The sequence below is a fragment of the Patagioenas fasciata genome, chromosome 2, assembly GCF_037038585.1.
Source record: "Patagioenas fasciata isolate bPatFas1 chromosome 2, bPatFas1.hap1, whole genome shotgun sequence".
NCBI classification, from domain to species: domain Eukaryota; kingdom Metazoa; phylum Chordata; class Aves; order Columbiformes; family Columbidae; genus Patagioenas; species Patagioenas fasciata.
In genome coordinates, this window is record NC_092521.1 from 115,390,557 (window position 1) to 115,415,540 (window position 24,984).

General features: G+C 42.3%; 2 protein-coding genes and 1 long non-coding RNA gene across 5 annotated transcripts; 1 reads left to right on the plus strand and 2 right to left on the minus strand.

The window, feature by feature from the left end:
- Window positions 1-7,091: 7,091 nt before the first annotated feature.
- C2H7orf25 (chromosome 2 C7orf25 homolog) lies at window positions 7,092-13,708 on the minus strand. 3 transcript variants are annotated; one of them, XM_065831379.2, is made up of 2 exons: window positions 13,595-13,708; window positions 7,092-11,719 (listed from the first exon to the last, which is right to left on the minus strand). In XM_065831379.2, exon 2 carries the CDS (start codon window positions 11,701-11,703, stop codon window positions 10,435-10,437), a length of 1,269 nt encoding a protein of 422 aa, XP_065687451.1. In that variant the 5' UTR covers window positions 11,704-11,719; window positions 13,595-13,708; the 3' UTR covers window positions 7,092-10,434. The 3 variants fall into 3 exon arrangements, with proteins under 3 accessions (XP_065687451.1, XP_065687449.1, XP_071660871.1); XM_065831377.2 differs by lacking the exon at window positions 13,595-13,708 and adding an exon at window positions 12,696-13,161; XM_071804770.1 differs by lacking the exon at window positions 13,595-13,708 and adding an exon at window positions 11,840-12,007.
- On the plus strand, window positions 13,626-19,968 carry LOC136098904 (uncharacterized). The gene is made up of 3 exons (XR_010651002.2): window positions 13,626-13,948; window positions 15,110-15,201; window positions 19,850-19,968. It is a non-coding gene; the product is annotated as an uncharacterized lncRNA (long non-coding RNA).
- On the minus strand, window positions 18,411-24,736 carry PSMA2 (proteasome 20S subunit alpha 2). Its single transcript, XM_065832668.2, has 8 exons — window positions 24,631-24,736; window positions 22,380-22,456; window positions 21,654-21,786; window positions 21,083-21,205; window positions 20,605-20,686; window positions 19,425-19,498; window positions 18,900-18,957; window positions 18,411-18,817 (listed from the first exon to the last, which is right to left on the minus strand). Exons 1-8 carry the CDS (start codon window positions 24,669-24,671, stop codon window positions 18,701-18,703), a joined length of 705 nt encoding a protein of 234 aa, XP_065688740.1. The 5' UTR covers window positions 24,672-24,736; the 3' UTR covers window positions 18,411-18,700.
- Between the last annotated feature and the right edge of the window lie 248 nt (window positions 24,737-24,984).

Sequence of the window (24,984 nt, forward strand, 5' to 3'; positions counted from 1 at the left end):
ACTTGCACTGGATTGTTAAAAAGCAAAATAAGATTTCACCCCCAGGCACTGCACAGGCACAGAAGTGTAAGAAGGAAGGAATGCAACAAGCAGTTCTAGTGGAGGTGCAGATGCCAGTCTCAATCAAGATACCTGGACTAAATGGGTACAGAGATGAGTGAAGTTGTCTCTCCACAGAGATGGTACAAGACAGTATCATAGAATCATAGAACAGTATGGGTTGGGAGGGACCTTCAAAGGTCATTTAGTGCAACCCCCTGCAACGAGCAGGGACATCTGCAACCAGATCAGGTTGCTCAGAGCCCCATCCAGCCTGGTCTGGAATGTCTCCAGGGATGGGGCATCTACCACCTCTCTGGGCAACCTGGGCCAGTGTTTCACCACCCTCATTGTTAAAAGTTTCTTCCTCATGTCCAATCTGAATCTCTCCTGTTCTAGTTTAAAACCATTACCCTTGTCTTATCATAACAGGCCCTGCTAAAAAGTCTGTCCCCATCTTTCTTATAGGCCCCTTTTAAGTATGGAAAGGCTGCAATAAGGTCTCCCTGGAGCCTTCTCTTCTCCAGGCTGAACAACCCCAGCTCTCTCAGCCTTTCCTCAGGCTATCACAAGGTATCCTGCTCCAGGGATTAGCAAACAGCTTCAGTCACTATCAGGTTTCTATCAGGTATCCTTTAAAACATGAATTCAGTTAAGGCAGAGTTCACCTTTTTTCTCATGACTAAAGATGCTCTGTGGGTACTTGCACAGCTTTCCATGTGCTGCACGCAAGTAAGCCAAACATCATGCACGAACAGTTTGTACACATGTGTCTAGCATGCTGCAATCTTCTGCATTTTAACAGTGACACCAGAGAGGAAGGTGGTGATCCATCTCCATAGTATTAAAGTCGTATTTGCTTCTCCCTAGGAGTCCAATATTGATAAATCATCTGGACAACTGAGACTCTAGAGACTACAAGGCTAAAAGGAACCACTGGATAATCATACCTAGGTTTTTGGGTTTTTTTTAATCCATCAGGTTTTTAAATACCACTCAGTTCCCTCATAGTAAGTCCAGTGGTTAGTACTTAAATCATTAATTTTGTTTTGGCATCTGTTTTGGCACAGTCTCTGGTTATGCCTCTGTCCTTGCCATTAATGACTGCTTTAGGACCTAGCATGTGGGGTTTTTTTCCTATCAAACTGCAAACCATAAGTGACTCTTGTATCCTTCTTTCTGATAAAATTAACAGACTGGGCACCTGAAATAATTTCTCCCTTCATAGGGTGGGATTTTTTCCAGCAATAAACAACTCTTAGCAGTATGACTGGCAGCAGAGAAAAAACAGCTCATCTAACTTTGTTTCCAAACAACTAACCTGCAACCCTGCCTTAAAATGCTGAAATTCACTGTTTCCAATTTGCTAGACTGTAACTATGGAACAAGCAGAAGAGATCTGGGAAGAGCAAGAGGGGCAACTGCTCAGTGGGCCTTGTGAGAAGGGAAGGTAAATACTTTAGAAACAGATCTGAGATCCACTGAAGGAGTAACATGGCAATTCCTCTTTCCTTGCACAGCAATAATTCAGTGGGAGTAACAGAATCTGCAGCATGTCTGTTTGCTCTTCCTTCACAAAGAGCAGGTCCACTACATCATGAAAACAACTGTGTGTTAGAAAAACCATCTTTGAGAATGAAAACCCAGAGTTCTTAGTCTATACTGAGTCTATATTGTTCATTGCAGATAGTTATCTGCAGATTTCTGATCTGTGCATCATGCTGTTACCTCTTATAGATGAGCTGGCAACAAATTCTTCCATTCACACTTGAAAAAAAGATGTTATACATCAACCTTCAACTGAAACCATTAATAGCAACACAGGAGAAATTCACTGTATCAGCCATCTATCTGTTGGTGTTTGTAGACATCAGACTCTCTTTTTCACTTCATGAAAAAAATAAAATCCTTCTGTTGCACCATAGAAAGCTTCATTAGAAGAATAATGCCTCAGGCAAAGCCTAGAGGTAGAAAAAACTTGAAAGAAACACTGTGCTGAAAAACTAAGTTTATGCAATATTAAACAAGTGAAATCAGGGAAATTGAGGGGGGCGGAAAAAAACACTGCAATCTTAGAGAGTCAGATTCGGAATTCCTTTACATTGTTTTGACATTAACCTATTTCTGCTAATTATGGCAGAATTGCTAGTTACAGCAATTACTCCACTCATACAAATGTAACATACAGAACCAGGCCCACAGTTCTCTACCTGCATCACAGAGAGCTGAATACACAGACCTGAAGTCCACTGCTGCCCTGGGAAACCCCAAAACATAACTGACCTGTTACATTTTCCACGACCTCCCAGTGTCTTGCCATGACCCACTTCCCATGTTAGTGGTGAGCGGTGATGAGAAAGGTCATGAGGAAATGCAACCACATAAACAGAGCATATTTTCTGCATCAGAAATGGCCCTTGGAACAATAATTGTGTTTTATTATTAGATCACACAGAAGAACTGGCTCCTCTCTGGAGATTTGTCTGGTTTTGCCCAAACCTTTCAAATGCATCACTTTGGGGCTGAGATAGTGCCTGAGATATAGATATACACATGCACAAACACACTTTTCAAGAATGAAAAAGGAAAGTTTCCCAAGGAAATGCTCATCCAGCCTTGACCAAAACATCACAGCTCTTTCACTCTGTTATTATTTCCTTAAAACACAGAAGCCAGCTGCACATTTTTGGTTGTACCTCACCTTTCACCTGTTACCGTGAGGTACGTTCAATTTGTCACATGTCATATGAAAGGATTTTTGAAGATCCTCACTCAAAACCAACAGGATCAATTGCCTTGAGAAACCAGCATTGCCAGAGGCACATGGTGCTACTGCAGCCTCAGGCCACCACTGCCCCAATGTCCTTTACTACCTGCAGTAAGGGTTATCTCACCCTGTAGCAAGGGGCAGGAACTGACTGATTACCATCCCTGACAGCTCTTAAATTCATTTTGAGAATGTAATTTGGATGTTGATTTTGCAACCTGTTATTTTCAGGAAGATAGCAAAGTGTGCAGAGGTATGAGCTTGCCTTTAAATACCCAGGGCTTTCTGTCAGCTACATACCTCAAGTTTCGCTGCAAACATTAGTGCTTACCGTGGCTTTTAGGTAACCATGCTGAAAAAGATGACAATCCTTTCGGTACTGCTGGCTCTGATTCTGGTCGATCTGCTAAAGGCACAAGGTGAGTCAAAAACTTATTTGAAAAATCAGTCTTTATCAATTTGTTCTGGGCTCCCCAGTTTAAAAAGGACAAGGAATTACTGGAGGGAGTCCAGCAATAGGCTACAAAAATTATTAGGACCCCGGAGCATCTTTCTTATGAGAAGAGACTGAGAGAGCTGGGTCTGTTCACCCTGGAAAAGGCTGAGGTGGGATCTTATCAATGCTTACAAATATCTGAAGGGTGGACGTCAAGAGGATGGGACCAGACTCCATTCAGTGATGCCCAACGATAGGATGAGGAGCAATAGGCACGGATTTAAGCACAGGAGGTTCCATCTGAATATGAGGAGAAACTTCCTTTACTTTGAGGGTGCCAGAGCACTGGAACAGGCTGCCCAGAGAGGCTGCGGAGTCTCCTTCTCTGGAGACATTCAAAACTTGCCCAGACACATTCCTGTGCAATCTACTTCAGGTGAACCTGCTTTAGCAGGTGGGTTGGACTAGATGATCTCCAGAGGTCCCTTCCAACCCCAAACATTCTGTGATTCTGTAATTTGAAACAAGATTCATATTCCAGAGTGGACTTACTCCCAGATTTATTTTTTTCTGTCCTCTAGCATTCTCTGATCCATAAAAGCAACTATGTACAGGCTTAGATATCCCCAGAAGTAACTTGGCTTTTCAAACCAACCTCCTGATCCATGTAAATTCCTTTAACTTTATTTGCAGATACCACTGTTGCCACTGTGCTTGAGGCAACAAATGTGGAGGAAAGCAGAGATCCCAGCTTGCCACTGAGCACAGAGCTCCCCCCGGACTACAGCACAGACCCACATAAGGAGGAAGGCACGTCACAAGTTGGCAACACTGGAGTACAAGAAGGAGAACAAACAACTTGGGAGCTGAGTGGAGAGCCAAGCACCGAATCTGCCCCTGAGCCGAGTGTAGAGCCAAGCAAAGAACCAGCCCAGAAGTCAACCACTGAAATTTCTGGTAAGACCCATTTTTTCTTTATCATCCACATTATTGTTATCTTACTTAATTTTCTTACTCCAGTGCTCCTATGTTTCCTGCACTAATGGGGCAAAACATAAAAAAATATTGATTTTCCCTGTAGTCTATTTCTGGTAGGGTCTCTGGCATGCCAGAGATCTAGCCACCTTCTGCTCATCTCCTCCTTCCAAAAACTTAAATAAATTGCTAGTAACGGAGAGGAACATGAGACTCCTTAAGACAAATTGTTTCATTATGGGTAAGTGCATTTTACAGCTGTATAGAAGGTCACATTCCCTGTCTGTGAAAGAAGCTTCTCTTGTGGGTTAAGTCAATACTGGTCAATACTGGCTTATAACATGCATTTTTAATGGGGGTGGGGAAGGAGGGAATAAAAAGAAAGAAAACCCCCCTCAATATTTTTATGGTAGAGTTGCATTGCTATGAAGGCCTGTGGTTTGCCTGAGTGACATCTCACCCTGGTGAACCTCAGTTCCATAAAGCTGGGCCAAACTACCCCCTACAGAAGAAAATCTCAAAGAGGAGTCAGAAATTCAGTGACTACAAATCATCAGAGGCTGTCATGTCATCCATCTATATGAAGCTCCCACCTGCAAGGACGTTGTGCCATCACCCAAATAGCTCATCTTGAACAGTGTTACAGTTAAGGCTCAACACTTTGTCCCTTAGAGCTATCAGCAGCTTCTCCATAACTCACAGCAGAACACAGAGCATGGAAGGTGATGCACTGAAGAATTACTTTTGCCCACTCTCACTAATTTCTGCCATGCTTTATTCTGGATAGCAAGACAATGTGACACCAATTTAACCTTCCATATTCCTTTACACTCTCAGTCACTTCAGCTGCCTTATTTTTTGGAAGTGTTTCTCTTGAAAAGATTTCCTTTGAAATGATTTTGCTTTGTTTCTCCCACTTCAACAGCATTGAGGATTATGTCTGCACTAGGAGAACTGGAAGTTATAGTATCAAGTCCAGTGTGGTTTCAGAAAATTGAGAGATCCCTGAAATCATTCAGCACTTATTACCACTGCCATAACAAAGAAGCACTTGGGTAGAATTTCCTGAGCTTACTGTAAGCTATCACCTTCACTACTGTTACCACCAGTGCAGTGTTGAGACCTCCAGCACTTCAGTAACTGGATGTGATGAACCTCAGGAAAACAACAACAACAACACTATCAAGCACTCATGATAGTCACTCCTCTAGCCCCTGGACTTTGGTACCTACACTGCAGTGTAAACTGCTGTGCCCTGTATCTCCATGTTTCTCACTATCACAGCGAGCTGCTTTATCATGAAGTTGACCTCATTAATGAAAAAAGACACACAGCTTCATTATTGTTCTTCGGGTTGTTTTGTTTTGTTGGTTTGGTTTTGTTATATTTAAGAGAGGAATGTCTTATGTAAGACATAAGTGAGGATCTTCTAAATGGCCAGAAGGATCTTCTCAACAATAAAGGTTTGAGGAGGTTTTCCTGTTCTGTTTTCTTACTCTTTACAATCATTTATGTAGGAGCACTCCTAATTTCCACAGTGTTCACAGGAAACAATTTGCAAAGTTGCAATTCCAAGCAGTTCTATCACTCAGTGTAATAGTTTTACTTTCATTCTGTTTTTTATTCTAGAATAAACAGCAACATTAGATCTTGATGGAAAAGCAGCAGCCACAGACACCTGCAGAGTTGACTTCACCACAAAAGAACACAAGAACAGTGACTGCAGCAAGCTGGACAGTGGAGCAGTTCCTAGAACTACAGCTTGTAAGAAAACTGTAACCACAGCCTTCAGTCTTAAGAATCCTGTCTAATTCTTGCTTACTTTACCAGGTCAATTAGATAACAGGTGACCTGTGCTGTTTTGCTTTCCTAATAATCCAAAATAAAGAATGCCATTGCAACTATTTGCTCTGTCATCATTGTAAATCCTTCCTTTGCTCCACTTGAACGAAAACAATTTTAAGGTAGTTTTCTGCTAGGTCTCCTCTCAAAGTTATTTCAAGCAACTGATGCTTGTGTTTTCTTGCGTTTTTACTGTTGTGACCAAGCCTGCATTCAGTTTTCAGGAACCAGGAACACGGTTGTGAAAGTGTTTTCATATAAGCTCCAGAAGACTGCTTTAAGTCTGCTAAAGGTACCATCAGAGCAGGGGGACAGTTTGAAATATAAAGCACTATTTAGCCCATCAGTCTACCAAAGAATAACATTTTTACACAGCTGTGGCTACAACAGGCCAAATTACCTCTGGGTGTTTTCATGGCTTGCAGGTACAACGGCAAACAAGCCATTCATCTGAAAATTTTGTCAGCCAGAACAACAGTAGGTAAAGAACATACACAGCTGCGTCAAAAAATAAGTTTGCTTTCAACAAAAATGTAGAAGACAAACTAAACCAATGAATTTATTGACAACTTACCCATTTCTTTCTTTCTTAATATCCAAGTGCTTTCCACTGCCTGGCATCAATCACAGTATTTGTTGTTTGATATTCTTAGTACTGCAGGCAAGAGGGCAGGCTGAGTGCTGCACAGAACAGAGATGCTGGCTTTCCTCAGAGACAACGGAACCATACAGAGATAATGTAAAATAAATCAAAAGTGCCAGAATGACAAGGTTCTCCAACACAGTTTAGGAATCCACCTCTGCCAAATAACTTAATGCTGACAAATTTCATGGAAAAAAAAAAAACAAAAAATCCATTTCAGCAAGTGAGATGTGTCTATCTCCCCGAGTGCCCGGTGTAGTTAGTGTAGACAAAGCAGTTGTGTGATACTGGAACACAGGGTAAGCAGTCTTGGATTTCCATTTTCTTTTTCAATTTAATTTCAAATATAATTTGGTGTCTTCTAACTTACTAATTCATAAAGTCATAAATAAGTTCAAGGTTTAATGCCCCTTTTGTAAAATTAAGCAGAAGCTCTCTAAACACACCAAACCGGAACACTGGTTTATATGTGCGGATCACCAATCTCTTGGAAGGCAATACAAAAGCCACCAAATATTACAATCAAGACACATTTTGGTTCCAAGCCAGCATGCAGGTTCAGGTTTCATCTCATAAAGCAATTCTTACAGTCTGCCAGCATCGCACTTCCATTTGACCAATAAGGCAAAAACACACAGAAGCTAAAATAGCTTTTAAAAAAAAAAAGTAGAACATCCACATTTCCAGCTTTTTGTGGCACCACGTAACAGGGACACACAAAATAACAATAAAAACCCCTCAAAGCGCATGGTGGCACACAGACTGTATTCCTAAAATATCACTCATATGATTGGTAGAAATTGATAAGAGAAAGAAAATGTATTTGGTGACAAACCCTGTGTTGGGTAAAAACAACTGGTAAATGAAGAAAATCACCACAAGAGGGCTCCAGATACATAAACTTTTAAATAGAGTTGCCTTTAGTGTTCACACAAAACTACCAAGCCACCTAGCTCTGCAGGAGGACAAAGAAATAAATACAGCAAACAGAGCTCACCCTCTTCTAATCCAGGCAATACAAGGGACACCTGCTTTTCACTACTGTCTCTGGGCCACCTATCACATAAGATTGCAGGCCACTGCCCTCACATCTGTGGGTTTGGGGAGACCCCTTCAGAAGGTGCCGAAGAGGATGTTCAAGAGTGTTGAATGGGATACAACAAGGAAAATGATGGAAATCCACTTATTTGAGTCACAGCAAGAAGTGGAATGAAACACCTCTCTCCCATTTACTCATTCAACCCCCTCATCAGGGTAGAAAGGCTGCAAGAAAATTAAAAGTAACGTAAACAATACAAAGGATTAGTTCTTAAAAGGCCATCATTAATTATCATGCAAAAGTGCACCATTAACATGCACTTTAAGTATATCCTGTAATATTGTGAAACAAATTACTGATAAATACTAAGCTGTCTGTTGGGAGTCCAGTTTGTAAAGCTCTGAGTTGCAAACAAAAATAATCTCTTGCAGGTTGTTTGTTCGTAGATTATTCACTAGAAGGCTTCTTGGACCTTCTTTCAAGACTTCTTACACCAAACAGAAAGCCAGTTTTGAGACAGGCAGTTCTTATTCTCCACAGCCAGCCTCTCCCACCTCTATTCCCACATCTACTGCAGAAGAAAGACATCACACAGGCAGGCGGAGTAAGAGTTCTCATGGCAGAAAGGCACCTTTCCTTCCAGCCATTGACAGCACTGTAACATTTCACAAACGCATGGTTGTGCTGTGGTAAATCCATCATACCATGGTAAAGCACTGTCTCCCTAAGCTCCTGTACAGAGAAGCTTGTGCTGTTAACTAGAGGTAGACTTGCATTTCTGCAGCACAGCCAACACATTATTTACATTGTTTCACTGAGCTGGTCCTCCCTTCAGAAGAACTTCCAGGAAAATTAATAGATACTGTGGGGGATGTACCCTGCCATAAGGTTTTGTTACACAACATCAGACAGGGTGTTTTGTTAGAACAACTCACTAAGGGAGATCTGTGAAACTGGCAGGTGAAAGACTGGATGCTGAAATAGCAAAAACCAAAAGCCATTTCTACCCATCTTAACCCCATGAGCTACCCCAGTGACCAGCAGAAATGAGGGGCAGGTGAAGAACAAGCTGCCCTCCACATTGTTGAAAGTAACAGGTAAATATATACAGCATGTGGATAGCGGTGACAACTCCTAACAGGTTACTCCACATGCAGAGCAAGAACAGAGTAGAGCAAAAAAGCACATTTTTGCTCCTCGAGGTTAAGCATATTCAGGTGGAAAAGGGATGCAGAGTGGTTCTGCTGGCATGCCAGCATCTTTACGCTAGTGTTGGAGTAGAGCAGACTGTTGGAAACAGAACAGATAGACACTACAGCTAAGGGCAGCACTGCAGCTACTTTGAACTGTAGGAAGAAGTTTATAGCAGAGTGGAAAGCAGCAAGGGAATATTCTTTTTCCAACCTATAAGCTGCATAATAACACTATCTTGTTGAACAACAGCCTATAAAATATTTAGTGGGTGTCTCTTTCACTGACCAGATAAAATGTACAGCTCAGGGCCAAGAGGTTCACTCTGACATCTCAAAATTTTCCACTAGGAACCTGATGCAAATTAATATCAAACAGCAAATGCTGTCATTGCAGCATACAGAAAAACATTAGAAAGACTTGTAAAACAGCAACTATCCTGAAAAATGAAACAACACAAAAACCCTGTTGATTTTTCTACACTGAGTAAAATCAGCAATAATGACACTAGTGAAAAAGCTTCTCTCTGCTATAGAGCAAAGTAGCAATTAACAACATACCCCACAAACCTCTTCCTCCACCATGCCAATGCTCTAGGATCTCAGGGAGGCTTTGTTTCTGGTAATCCACAAGCAACAAAGCCAAATGCAAGTTCACTGTGAATCCTCTGCAGAGAGCTCACTGGTGTCAAAAATTACGTGGGTGCTGTCTCTCTTTAGGAGAATTCTGTTATCCAAAGCCTCAGGCTGGGTTTTGCACCCAGCAAGACTTCGCGCTTCGGCTAAGGCAAAAGGTAAGCAGATTTGCTTCCTTGGTCTGCTACCGATTGTCCAGTTTGGCCCAAGAGTCACAACATATTAATGCCAATAAACTGCAATTTCAACTGATTTTTCTGGTAATTTTAAAGCCATTGCCCAATTCAGTCTAACATGGTGTAACATACAGAGGTTCCTTTCAGTAAAAGAAGGAAGGCTTAAGTTGGTTTCTATTCATGGCTACCAGTCATGTCCTCAGGAAACCACATACACCCAAAAAGGCACAGGTCTCTACACAAGGTACCTTTGAATCAACAAAAAAATCAGTTTTATAGGATAGGTGAAAGAAAGATTCAAGCTCCATAGAAGTCAAGTCTCAAGTCTATCCTACAGTGCCAAATTGAATCCCTCTGAAGAAGACAAAAATCATAAAGGTACAACTGCAACTGTGCATTAACTGAACTTTTTAATGGATGGATACAATCAATACACTGTAAGCCAGTTAAAAATTTTCACTGAAATCTTATTACCTTACTGAATAAATTAATGGTCAGCTCAACAAAAAAAAAAAAAAAAAGCAAGAATTGAGTAAAGATATTGCCAATCCCTTGGGGAAGCTTCTACTGCCACAGCTGCTGTTTCCACTGATACACGCCCAAAAATGTATCATTATGATTCTTCAGTTTCTCCACATGCCTCCACTGCAGCAGCACCTGCAATATTTCATTGACTAACTCATTTAACGACTTATAGTCCATCATCAGGTGGGCAGCTCTTTGGTAAAGGTGTGGCAAGAGGTTCTTTGCTTTCTGTCAATGCTCGTGGCTGATGGACAAAAACACTGAACTTGACGCCCTGGTTAGCCGCTGCCCTCACAAAACCACTATTAGCTGTCATGGTGATGGCTTTTAAAGTGTCTCCTGTACCAAAAATGGTAAGAGAACGGCTATTGATTTTTGAACTAGCCACTAGTCCTAAGGCACGGTCAGATGGCTGATCTGGCACCACATTAATTCTTTTAACAAGCAACGCAGCTCGTTCTTTCTCCCCAGGTCCTCCCAGCGTTTCCAAGATGGACTGAAAATCTCTGACAGCAGATTCACAGGCAAAGAGCTCTTTCCCCTCCATGAACTCCTCCAGCTGAGGCAGGACTCTCTCCCTCCTTTCTTGAGCCGCTTGCTCTGTTAGCACTTTTTCTTTGAAGATGAAGTAGCAGCCACCATAGCTCAGAGCAGAGACATAAGTTATTAAGGTAGTGATGTCCAAGTTAACTCTATTGCACACATTTACTTTGATCTGCGTGGGAAAAGCAATGCTGGCCACTAAATTCTCCCGGTCTACTCTGGTCACCTGCAGGAGTTCAGGGCCTTCTTCATCTGATTCACTGGCATTAAGGTGCTGGTTTTCAGTAGATGGCTCTGCCAGTAAGTTCACAGCAACGATGTCCCCTCGTACAGATATTCCCATCTCCGTGAGTCTCTCTGCCACAGGACTGGACACGCCGTTGTAGAACGCAAAGATTATGTGGGGATTGCTGTACTCCACTGGCTGCTGACGGCTTGCTTGCAGGAAGTCCTCAGCCTGCTCGATAACACTTTTGTCACCATACTGGCCTCTCCCCAGCCAGATGTTATGCAGGGCCTCAGCCTTCCGACCAATGGCCTTCACCCACGTGTGACCTCCATTGGCGACAACATCTACCACCAGCGTCTGTTTGTCTCCAAACCTGTCCTCATAAGCAAAGACGTGGAGGACACTGACAACATCCTCCAGGTTCTCCGCTGACTGAATAATGGCTTGGAGATGAGTAAGGTTTGTACTCTGCAGATGGGATTCTTTAACAGCCACCTTCCCTGCCTCGACCTTGTGTAAGAAGTTTAGCTCAGCCTTCAGTTTGCCACACAGTTTTGCCCCACCTTCTATTTTCCTTTTCTGGGACTTGGAAAGGGCTTCCGCTCTCTTGATCAATTCTTTGGCAACAGCAATTCTTTCACAAAGCAGAGATTGCTCAGACATGTTGGAAACATTATTCCTATCAAGTAAAAGCAAGAGAGAAGATTGTTATGGCATGGTCAAAAATAAAGACAGTCAGAAAGAGGTCTTTGGAACAGTATACACTGGAGTTTTGTAATAGATTTAATGCAACCACTACCAATATTGTGAAGTATAAGCATCAGGAACCTCAGCACAAGTTCCACTGAAGAGTTCAATTCCTTTCCTTCACCTCTGGGGATCCAGCCTACAGCCCGAAAGATCTCAGTTCTCAGCAAGGGAGAAGAGCAGCATTCAAGTCTCTACACACACCTTACAAGTTGTGGTTTCTGCCTTCCCTCCCCACCCCACCCCCGACATGTGAGCTCTTTACTGGGCTGGTCACTTAGAGACATCTCAACTCTCACAGCTCATTTGCAAAAGTTGTCATCCTGAGCAAAATCAGAAATCCCGTTAATACTACAAGCAAATCTTGCCTCTCCCTCTCACTAGAGTTACCATTAAAACATAAAAGCCACCCACCACGCTTAGAGACATACATAAAAATTAACAAGTCTGGCTCCCAGTAAATATTTAAACACAGCACAGAAGCAGCCCATTATATTTTAAAACTACGGGTAGCACAGCTCTGTCCTCTCCAGCTTCCAACTTATACTGCACATGAGCCCCTAACAACCCCCAACAAAGTTTCAACACTACACAGCATCAAGACAGACAATTTGCAATTCTAGATCCAGGAGGATCTGGAGATCTCCATGTTTTCTAGTTCTACTAAAGATTTACTTCGTTGTATCCAGCAAGTCTATTCCTTCACATCCATATTGCTTTAGCATGTCTTCCTGAGGAAAATCTGTTTGGAATAACTTAGCTGAATGTGGGCTGGCTTCAAAAACTGTAGGATTCAATACCACGGCAAACAATACCATTTTTATGACACACAGCAAAGAGCAACTACGAATAGTGAAATTAATCCATTTTGACTCCCAAGTAGAAACACATGCTCCTGTAATTCTTACCTAAGCTGCATGTTGAACCAAACTGGTACTGCTGGGCAAGACAAGCGCAGCTTCAGCTGAAAACGAGTCTCAAGTTTATTCTTACATGCAAAGCAATAAGTAAATCTACTTGGGCACCTCCCATCACAACCTTTTCATAGGCCTTGAGACCAAGCTTATTTCAAGTTTTCCAGTGAGAGCACGCCCACAAACCCAGATGCTCTGTCAGCACAAAACCGACGAGTAACAGGCAGCCTCACTACCAACCGCAAGACCTCAGGAGAACTACTCCTTAAAAACGATGTGAGGAAAAAAATTAACCCCTTCACCCAGCTCCTGCCGCCACACGGTCCCGCTCAGCCCCGCCTCAGCGCGCCGCGCATGCGCAGCCGGCCCCGCCAGGGACACCGTCCCCACATCCGCCATTAGAAGGAGTCCTTTAGGGTCAGCCCCACAGCCCTCCGCTCCTCAGCAGCCACACACCGGCGCCACTCTAGCCCCCTCCCTACCGCCCAGGACCCGCATCTTTCCTCGGCGGGGAGCGGCGGAAAGAGCCACCTCTGCCGCCCGCCGCCGCCACCTTAGCGCTGCTTCGGGATCACGTGAGAGCGACGCCGGGGAGGTCGCTGCGCCACGTTGGGTGAGGGCAGGGTGCCGTCAGCGCTTGCCCCCAAGCCCCTCTCGACGGCGGCGGACGCGGAGCCCCGGCCGCCACTCCTTCCGTCGTCTTTAGCTGCCATACTTTCCCCGGCAGCTCCGGGGCTCAGGTTGCCGCGGTACTTGGGTCCCTGCACCCCAGTCACTCTCGGGGTGCGCCAGGCCCGGGCCCGCCTCACCGCCCCCGGGCCCGCCTCAGTGGGCGCTCCCCCGCTGCCGCCTTCCCCCGCTGCCCGCAGCCCATACTCGCAGCCCATACTCACAGCCCAGCGGCAGCAGCGTTAGCCCAGGGCAGCGGCAGCAGGAGGCAGCCCGGGCCGGCGTGGCGTGGCGTGGCTCGGCCCGGCCCAGCACCTCCCCCGGGGTCACCGGGCGGGGACAGCCGCCGCTCCCGCCTCAGCCCCCCCCACCCCGACGGGCTGGCTCTCATCCGTGGCGCGCCTGAGTTAGAGCCAAGGCGGTCCCCAAATAAATATTTATTTTATGCCCGAAAGCCTTTAAAGTAGCAATGACATTGCATTAGGCCAGAAAGGCCAGAGACAAGCCAGTTGTGGGCTTGAACCTCGGAGTAGCAGCAGCTGCCACGGCTCAGTGGATGTTTGGTCCGTGAAGTGCAGGTAATAAAAAGGAACCTTGTTAAAGTACTTGGTGCCCAATATAAGTGCCCTCTGCTTGCCCAGAGTTGCTGCCTGTTTCCAAGCACTACCCAGGCATATTCAGAGCAGACATACCCATAGCTTCCAGCCTCCTTCCAGGCTGCTGCAATACTTGTTAGCAGTGTAAGAGAGATTTGCCATCTCTGCACCTGCTACTGGTGATGAAATTAATTGCTGGTTCCTACAGCAAATAATAGTTCTGCTAGTCTAAATGATTTCTCTACTGAGTTTGTGTGGAAAGGTTTTGGTAGCAGGGAGGGCTACAGGGGTGGCTTATGTGAGAAGCTGCTAGAAGCTTCCCCCATGTCTGATAGAGCCCATGCCAGATGGTTCCAAGATGGACCTACACCTGGCTGAGGCTGAGCCCATCAGTGGTGGTGGTTGCACCTCTGGGATAACACAGTTAAGATGAGGGGCGGTAGGGAAATGTGCAACACTAGCAGCAGTCAGAAGAGAGGAGTGTCAATGTGTGTGAGAAACAACCCTGCAGGCACTGAGGTCAGTGAAGAAGGAGAGGGAGAAGGTGCTTCAGGTGCCAGAGCAGAGGTTCCCTGGCAGCACACAGTGAGGCTGGCTGTCCTCATGCATCCCATGGAGGTCCATGGTGGAGCAGAGATCCACCTGCAGCCTGTGGAAGACCCCATGCTGGAATATGTGGATGCCCAAAGGAGGCTGTCACCCTGTGGGAAGCCCACGCTGGAGGAGGCTCCTGGCAGAACCTGTGTAGTTCATGAAGAACAGCAGCCCATGGGAAGAAAGACTTGTGCTGGAGAAGTTAATGGTGAACTGTCTCTCAGGGGAGGGACCCCATGCTGGAAAGAGAGTGAGGAGTCCTCCCCTGAGGAGGAAGGAGCAGCAGAGACGAGTGATGAACTGACCACAACCCCCATTCCCTGTCCCCCTGCATCACACAGCAGTAGAAAGCAGAAATATCAGGAGTATAGTTAATCCCGGAAGGAAGGGAAGGGTGAGGGAAAGGTGTTTAAGATTTTGTTTTGTTTCTCATTATCCTGATTTGATTGGTAATAAATTTAATTTCTGTTTTGCCTGTGACAGCAATTGGTGAGTGATCTCTCCCTGTGCTTATCTCAACCCACTCTATATTTTCTCTCCCCTGTCCAGGTGAGGAGGGGAGTGACAGAGCAGCTTTGGTGGGCGCCTGGTGTCCACTCAGGTTCAACTCACCTCAATTTCACAAGGTGCTACAAAGCCAAGTGAGTTGTAAAGGCCTTACTATGCCTATATCCTCTATCACATTGAAAGCTACTTCAAGTAATAGCCTCACAGCACGTAGAAGGACCCTACTTTCCTAGGTACTGATCCTACCAGTTAAATAAAGCCCAAGGAAATTCTGGGTTCTTGTTGGTGTCACAATATCCCAGGTTCTCTAGAGCAGATAGTAGATCATCTTCCAGGACATGTAAACCAAAGAACATTACCTACTTCAAGTGACCAGCATCTCTTCTTTCAGGTGACTGTATTAGGAACAGGATAAATGAAGCAAAATCATACTTCATGGTCAGCTTGAGTAATCAAGTTTATAATCTGTCATTTCTCACAAATGAACAGTGTTTGTCCACTTTATTCCCCCTTGACCTCACTTTATGCAGTGAGTTGTTTTAAAAATATAAACAAAGCTAATTAGGTAAAAAAACTTAATTGCACTTTTTGAAAATGACCACAACCACCATATAATTTGCTACTCCATTGCACTAGTATTTCTCACTCCTGAAGTGATTTGAATAATACATCCCCAAATTCAAGTTACTTCTTCTTCAATTCCAGGGATTTAGAATGGAAAAAGATGCAAATTAGCTCCCTGTAGTTTAAAGGTTCTCTTTAAATACTAGATAAGTTTAGATACTATTCTAGACATGCAGTCATTTGAGTATGGCAATGATTTGCTTCAGTGTAGGAGTAAGCAGTTAAAACAAAACAAAACCCACACTCCAGATCACCTTCCCCATTAGAACAGCGTAATATCAAGGTCTATCTGCCTACCCCTAAGGAAATTATCTAATACTGCAAATAAAGCCCGAGTTCAAAATATTATGCATATTCTTTCAAAATTACTCCAAGTCCTATGGCATTTGATTTTCTGTAGGGCTTAGGTGTATCAAGGGAGCTTCAGGACTCAGTTCTTAACGGTGTAAAACCCGTCTAACTACCAACTTGGTGGCTCAAAGTGAATAACTGACAATAAATCATTAGGCTATGGTATAGACCTCCCCTTTTCACTTCACACAAGGCATGGAGCGATTAAATATTACCAGATAAACAATGACACATTCTTCACAGAATCAGCCTGAGGAAAGCATTCTGAGAGGGAAGTTGCAACTGATTGTAATTTTGAAGCTTTTTTATCATAAAAGACCATATACTAATATATGGTGCTTTGACAGCCTAGTGACAGCATTCTCATCCTAAGGCACACTTCTCTTTGTTCTCAAAAGGTGCCACCATTTAATAATAATCAAACCACACATCACTTTACTAATTCAAACAGTTTATATTCATAAAAGCACTAACTTGGCACAAGGGGCCATTCAGAATATCTGACAAATGTACTAACTTTATGTTGCCACCCATTTACAATGTTGGTCTGTAACAACATGAAGTAAAACCGGCACCACTTCTGAAGTACACACCATGTGGTAGTGGTTGTCTTATCTTCCTAACAGGGCAGGGGGAAGAGGGCAAAACCCCCTTGACATTTATACCAATTATCAGGTATCTGAAGGACAGCACAATAGTTTCTGTACAATGTGCAGAACAGTTACTACATTTATTAAACCAAAGAAAAAGGAAGAAGATACTGTTTTTTTCACCTCCCTTCACCACCTGTAAAACTAATACTACAGATGGAAGTTGTTCAATTACTAAAACCAAACAAATAAAACCAAACCACATCCCCCAAACCTTGAAACGTTTTTCTGTTTGCCTCATTGTTATAATCTGGGGAGTGAGATAGCATAATTTATTTGAAACTTGCTTTGGTTTCAACTACCCTTCATAGGGGTGTTCTTTGCTAACCAACTGTTTCTAATAGAGGAGGCAATTAAGCTATTGCAATTCATGCTGACCATTTTCTGAAGTGCCTACCTGCATTCTTTCATAATGGTATATAAATATTCAAAGGAGTCTTCTTTAAGAAACCTGAATATTTATAAATATTCTAAATTGAAGACATAGCAGTATAAAGCCAAAGTCTCCAGTTTCAGTTCCTAGTTGTTCATTTTCTCTAGAAGAAGAATCAGAGTATGGATTGCTTTTCAGAGTAAAATACTCAAAAAGTGATCTGGAATAAATCTTACTGAACTGTTTGGACACAGCTTTTATTTCTGACATTAGGAAATAAAACTTCATTTATGGCATGCTTCCGAAATTCTTATTTACCTAACGATAACATAAAACATTAGAAGACAGACATTGGAAAGAACAGAACAATTGGCTGGCACACTACTTTCTGCAGACTAACTCATACTTTGTATTTTCTTTGTTAGTTATAACTGGCTGACATGTAACCTGTCAGGCTGCTCCCATACTTGCTTAGCCCTATCTACAAGCACAGTGATCCAGCTATCGCTTCCAGTTCATTATGGACATTTTAACAGTCAGACTGCTTTAAAAAAATAAAATCTGCAAACAGTAACTTAAATGGCTGCAGTCCAGATTATTTCTACTGAAAAAAAGAACATACTTATTCTGTTTCTTTTGCAGTAAATGTTGTGTTTCTCTGTAGCCTGAATGACTCTACACATGTAACAAATATGTCAATACATACACTCACACACAGTAATATTCAAACATCTACTTCTGCACCTGTGAAAGTTGTGAGGCATAAATTAAGTGCTCTTTTCATTACCGCACCTTTAGAGTTCTCTTGCAAGTTGGAAAATACATTAGTGCAATGCAAGGGATAAAGTAAGCACATATTCTCATTTTGCTTTGTAAATCCTATTGATTTTTATTGATGGTGATAAAGGCCTTTAGTTTTCAGTAAGATATTACTTCCATTATTTCTAGCAATATTTCAGGGTTGAAAAAGTGCAATTTCTAGGGACACAAAAATAACCCAAGTAATAGAAAACAAGTTATTGAGACACAAAGAGCAAGAGGGTCAGAACTGAGATGCTCAAGTTCACACCCAAAATGGAAGACTGTTCTTTTTCTTTGTGGAAGTACATGATCTTTTACACCAGATAAAACCATTTTTGGAAGTTACTTAAAATTTAAACAACATTCCAAAGTGAAAAAATTATCCCATCCACTCAAAATTTAAGTTATCCAAAAGAAGGTCTAATGTGAGTTCATCATGGCTGATATGTATGTGGAAAACTCTTTCCTCAACAGTAAAGATACTGAAATCTCAGCTTTATGCAGATACACAAGCTATGATTAAAAAGACACACACACACACACCTTCCCCCAAAACAGTGGCCTTCAAATTTTATTCTTTAGCCTTTTCCAAGCTGTCATTGTAACTTTACATTTTGTACAGTATTTTGCGTACAAAGATTTCATGTACCACGGGAAAGAATTATCTGTAATAAGATTCCATGTATTACAATATTAGGACTGTTGCATGATATTTAAAAAATCTCTCAGACAAACCATGTAGAAATAAGTATGCAAAAACTGCAAACAAAAACATTGAAGTAGCCAAAATTAAAAAGACCTTTGTGTGTATCACACAGTCTTGCTCACTTTCTACTAGGCTATTGCAGCCAGGTAGTCCTTAACCTCAGTTGGAGTGAGCCTCCTAAAACCAGCTTCATTACAGATGCCAACTTCAATGTTGTCTTCTGTCATCTGCCCTTCAAAGCTCTCCTATTAAAGAAAGCACAGTTTGATTCATCGTATCAATGATGTCAAAACAGGAAGAAACTCATTTATTAAAAATTTTGTTAACCTTTAGTGTTAAGATAGCTGTGTGAATGGCATCTTCAAGCTCCAAATCTTCATTGTATCTGTAAACAGAAGTTCATGTATTTCAGCATGGGACAAAGACCTTTCAAAATCCTAATAATCCTAGAGTCTCTAAAAACCCGAACACTACTAAAATCTTCCTACTTCTCATGCAAATATTATTTGAACTTTGACTGTTAATATCACAAATGTAATTATTTGTAACAACAACAACAACAACAAAGTATTTCACTACTTTTCCTAGTGACACAGTACAGAACAAGATTTCTGCAAATACACTGAATATAAATCTTTATTGCACTGAAATAATTCTCCATAAACACAAAATCTGGAGTTTAAATAAAGCAAATTTCCTGTACATGTATAAATAAGTAAACTGGAAGCATCATATTTTAAGTATTTTAAAACTTTGTTCTGCTCATCTAAAAGCATGCATTTTTTATCTGGCTGTCTTAAAGGATAATCTGTTTGTTCTGGTTCCATGTAAGACAGGTATCAAATACATTACCTTTTCTCAAGGAATGTTTTCCCATTGACATAATTTTTTCCCATTGCTGTTGCTTTCCACGCAAAGTAAGCTCCCTGTAAAAGCAACAATCTATTGAAATGTTTTGTGTAACTTAGTCAAACATTATGTATTAAATTACCTAGTAAAAAGTACACAAGCAATTATGAAAATACTGAATGTCCTGAGAATATAGGAGATTATTTTGGATCACATTCAGACTAACTTGGTATGGAAACATATGCTGTGGAAATATACAAAACATCCGTATGGGGCCTCACCTCTCACTACTTTGAAAGATGAATTTAGTAAGTCCTTAGCATAGTCTTGATTTGGGATTCCCTAAACAGAAATGGTATGTTTGCCCTTGAAAATGAATACAGTGAGATCTTGCCTGAGGATCACTCCATGTATTCTTCTTTTTTCAGATCATGTAATGTAAGCAACTTGTTGCAAACCAGCCATCTGATTTATCTTAGCTACTAAGAGGATATTTAGCCGTCACTTCTATTCTTTCCTCTGGCATGAAGACCATCAGCAGTTCCACACTTCAATCAAGCTGTCTTACACAAGGCATCTGTGCTTTTTACCTTTGAGCATCAGGTAGTTTTAGAATTCAAATTTCTGAAGCTTATCAATGGTCACTACAGTGACCGCACTTTCTGTTTGAAGTGTTATAACTCTCACATGCATCAAATGGCAGTTTTTCAGAGGTGCAGTGCGAACATGGCAAACAAACTCACTTAAGTTAACCACTGTCATTAAATACTAAAGCACATGCCTTACATGTCACAATGAATGAGATTTTGGCCTAACTCCCATCCAGTTTAGGAAATAACTATTTCAGCAGGATAAGCAGTCATTTTTCTTTTCATGGTACTTGTTGCAGAATGCCACTCTTGCTGGCACAACCAATGAGGTGGGAAGGCATGAAAAAGGATGATCATCTCCCTCAAAAACAGCTGCCATCCCTCAAGCAGTACAGGAGCAGGTAAGCACAAAATGATCCAGGCTTGCTGCAAGCACCTATTGTAATTGACTCATTCTGTCTTCTGAAGTTACCTTAAGGGATCTTTTGTTCTAGCTCTGCCTTCTTCTTCTCACCATTGAAAGTATTTCATGAGTGCACAAACTTTTGGATGTTTTAGAAAAGCAGCAGAATTCACAAACATAAGATACTTACAGATGGATCTGACTGAAACAAATAGGGCCGCCCTTCATTCCAGCCACATATTAGCAGTGATACACCAAATGGACGAACACCACTACAGGAGGAAAGGAAAAAAAAAAAAAAAAAAAGAAAAATCACAGTTGATAAGCGAAATTTATTCAGTGGAAACCAACGGCGACTAAATTATTTTGTATGTGTTAGCCTTCCCCGAAATGTTTCCTGCCAGCCCAGAGCTGTGATCAGGATCGACTAGGCAACCAACAATACAAAACCAAAAGTATGCTGCCTTGTCTGACATACTTGTTTGCAACATCTGAAGACCTGATCTCACCCACTGACAGTCAGTGCTCCTACTGCTGACCCATTTCTGTGGGCATTCTCCATTCAAAAACTAATAGCCTTTCTGACACCGAGAATTCTACCACCAGGTAGCTGTTATTCCTTACATTTAAACAACATAATCTTTCTCGAAATTTAGAAAACCACATACCCAGATTGCGTGTATTCCTGCATCACAGAAGCAATTCTCTGTACTAGCTGAGCTGTTGGAATGGGCTCATGATAAACCAAGAAATACTGCTGGGCCAGCTTCCGAGCTCTGTGCACAAGTACTCTAAAACAAACAGAAAAACACAAACAAAAAACCAAAACACCACACCAAAATCAGTATGTCAAAGAAATTTCAACTAGTTGTTACAACTAGAACTGAAAACTCATAATAAATACTATGATAAGGAATTATACACCTGGCATAACACCAATGTAAGAAAACACAGACTGTCCTGAGTTATCTGCATCAAGTAACCTCTGAAACACTTAAAACTGAAACTACGGTTGAATTACAGTGCTGTTCATTCCCTACTAATTCTTTAGATATAATGTTATTTGACAAGGCATTGAATATATTAAAAAAAACTTAAAGTGAACTTCATATACAGTGTAACACAATATAAGATTCTGTACACTTAGAAAGAAACAGCCAACTGCTATCTGTTTCTGTTTCCTACATTTCTTGTATGAAAACGCATCTAAATGGCAACCAAATAAAAATCTTTTCATACCTGTAATCTGGACCCATACCACTGTACACTAAACCTATATGTTTGGTAATTGGTTCTACTTTATGGACACTCCTTTCATCATAAAGAATCGACTTCTGCTTCTTCTCAGTTGCCAACACCACTCCATTTGCAGCTAGAAAAAACAAATTTTTTTGATATATATTATATTAAAATTATGGAGAGCAGTCAAAACACAGAACAAGTTTATCAGACTGCAAAGAATTTAGCTCCTCCCTTTTTTAAAAACCCAAGTTTGCAATCACATTAAACAGAGATATTTTCATTAATCCATCCAGCACATTGTTTCTCATTTTAAATAATCCCATTCTAAATATAATGAAGAACATATTAATAATTGAGCAGTTAAAGTAACTTCATGTGTAATTTCTATATAAATGGGCACACAGCTGAAGTTATTTACTTAAGGGACAGCAACACTCAAAAATGAAGGTCTATTTCTACCACCTGAGTGTCTTCAAAATCACCCAAGCAATTTTCTTTTCCTAGCATGAAGCTCTATGCTCCCTTCCTTCTTTATAAAAATTATGGAGTTGTAGAAAAAAAAAAAAGGAAATACAAAACTAAATATGTAAAAATCTACTGAAAGAAAAAGTACATAGTGGAAGGCAAGACAAAGAAAGATCCATTACAGAGTCCAAACTACTTTAGGTATCTCAAATGATACTTAGAATCCTGAATAGTTCACCAGGTATGTTCTGAACATACCTTTAATTCCAACCGATGGAGCTCCTGCAGCCACTGCAGCCAAAGCATATTCAATCTGAACAAGTTTTCCAGAAGGACTGAAAAGTAAAATGCAAAAGTAAGCCTAACGTAATTCTGATGTGCTTGAATCTTTCCCACAGCAATCGGACAATAACTTCCTTTTTAAACCTAGGATCAGCATATTCTAACCAGAATTTAAAAAAAACCTCACCAGTCTGAAGATTCACACCAGCTGCTAAAAGAACTGGGCCAGTTCAGCACAAAACTCACTGCTGCACAGTGCTACTGGGACACTCACACAGCACCTGCCTACAGCTCTGGCAAAAACTAATGCATTTTGGACAGCAAAAAGTGACTGGGATGCAAGTAGAAGGGGAACAAGTCCATTCTCCAACTTCACACCATTTAAAACAAGTTTTCCACTCAGTGGGAAAACTCTCGTGAGCATGTCATGACTTTCAACTGAAATGGCATTATATGCATGGTTTTCAAAAGTTTTCTAGGCAGTGATGTTCATGGTTGCAAGGTATGAGCAAAACGCTGCTGCTCTTTTTGAGTGAAAAGCACACCTCATGCCAATGGCACCAGATAGAAGCAGCTTCCATTCCACGCCCAGGTATTCCTGCATTTTGTTCTAATGATCCACGTTGCTCTGGTAATGAACACAGAATTATCAGAACAGAGCAGCAGGTGTCAAGCTGACACAGTAACTCATCCAGAATGGGGGGTGGGTGGAAGGATTCACCCACAGTCCATGGGAAAGTGGACAACGCAGAGCTGGTCACTCACTGGACAAATGATTTTGCAAATGGGATCTGTTCTCTGGGCTGTTTTTCAGACACAGCTGTTCTAATAGATAAAGAACAGAAAATTATGTAACTCAGTGCTTAGAGGCGTCAGAAAACACAAAGCAAGCAATAATCACTTGATGTAGTTATTTCTACACGAAGTAAATGTAGGTGACAAAGTCATAATTGCAGCTCCTCCACTACAAAATATCAACAAACCAGAACAGTATTTTTCTGTACCAGCAATTGAAATGTGCAGAACATTAGCAAAACATGTTAAAAGCACAAACTAAAATAAATAATTCTCAGTATAAGGAAAAGGTGAATGAGGGAAAGTGTAGAGTAGTTATATTTTCTTCCATGTGAGCATAAAATCAAATGGCTTCAAATTTCAGAGCAAGCAGTGATTCTGTACAGTACAAAAACTTTCTAACCTCATTAGGAAACCACTTCCAAGAGCTAATAAAGAGTTCAACCTAGCTGAGTAAAGCAGGTATATTTGGCTGCATCCATCCAATACAATGATTCTCTTCCTAGTTATAGATTGAGAACTGCTTCATTTGCTTAACTACAACAAGCCTTTAGTAACCTACTTGGCAATTACACAGCATTACTCTCCTCCAACATTAAGCGGCCACTTTAGCAAAAGCAGTAGAGAAATTCTTACAGTTTTTCTTTTTGCACATGTATATTATAATTCAGGATACCTAAACAGCTTCATTAAAAACAAAAAATTCCCTTTTCTGTGGATTAATCTTCAGGATAGGTATTAGAGCACCACTTTAATGGCTATCACTCCAATAGCACATTCATTCTGTGCATGCAACCATCCTGCACTTCTGCTGCGCACAACACGAAGTGCTAGGAAAGCATGGCCTGCAAAGTGCAGCATGAAGGGAAACACACCACATAAAACTCATTTGATAGCTTCTTCCCCTTCCCACATCTGCAAAGCTCGTTCTGAAACATGCTCTCAAAATACCATAGTTCAACGATCATCACGCATTTCCAGTTATATCAGCGTCACAAAATCACTACTCAGCCAAAAGTTTGTGTGGATCCTAAGTTTCCCAAGCTGTTCCCGCAAGCACTCGCTATAAAGCGCTACCCGTGACAAGACAGACCCCAGGGTGGCCCCAGAGTGACTTGACTCATGGCACCGAAAGAGCACAGAGGTGGCGACTGGCCCGGTGCTCCCGGCAGTTCTCTGCTTCCGAAGGCGAAGCCGCCTGACCCCCGTCGCTTCCCCCACGCCCACCCCTTCTGCCCAGGTCCGGCCACCGCCGCCCCGCAGCGCTCGCAGGCCCGGACCCGCCGGGGACGCGATGACTCTGCAAAGTCCCCACTCCGTCCTGCCCCGCCGCCGGAAGGCCGCTCCGCCTAGGCTGTGCGCCGTCCCACCCTTTGCCCCTCCAGCCTGTCCGCCGAAAACCCAGGCCCACAGGCCTCTGCCCCAAGAGCACCTGAACGTAGTGAGGGAGAAGCTGTAGCCGCGCTCCGCCATCTTGGAACAAGCCGCTCTGCTCCCCAATAGCTCCCTCTGCGCAGGCGTAGCCGCCCCCGCCGCTTCCTGCACGAGGGCACAGCTAGCACGCTGATTGGCCAGGAGGTAGAGCGGACCGGAGCCTGCGAGGGACATGATTGGCGAAGATGCACGCTGCGAGGCATGCTGGGAGTTGAAGTCCTTGAGTATGCCTCTCACGGCCCCACCCTCCTGGTAGCGCCAGGAATGCTGGGACATGAAGTCCAGGTTTCCATCCCGGTTATGCAGTGACCGCCTCAGAGCACTCGGTTTCCCAGCAGGCTCGGCGGCAGGT

Excerpts from the sequence above, each read along its gene's own strand:
- PSMA2 (XM_065832668.2), bottom strand. The coding sequence starts at position 24,671 with ATGGCGGAGCGCGGCTACAGCTTCTCCCTCACTACGTTCAG. Across the intron at positions 22,457-24,630 it reads TTCTCCCTCACTACGTTCAG|TCCTTCTGGAAAACTTGTTC; the intron begins GTGCTCTTGGGG and ends TTTACTTTTCAG. Across the intron at positions 19,499-20,604 it reads TGTTTCAGTCAGATCCATCT|GGAGCTTACTTTGCGTGGAA; the intron begins GTAAGTATCTTA and ends TTGCTTTTACAG.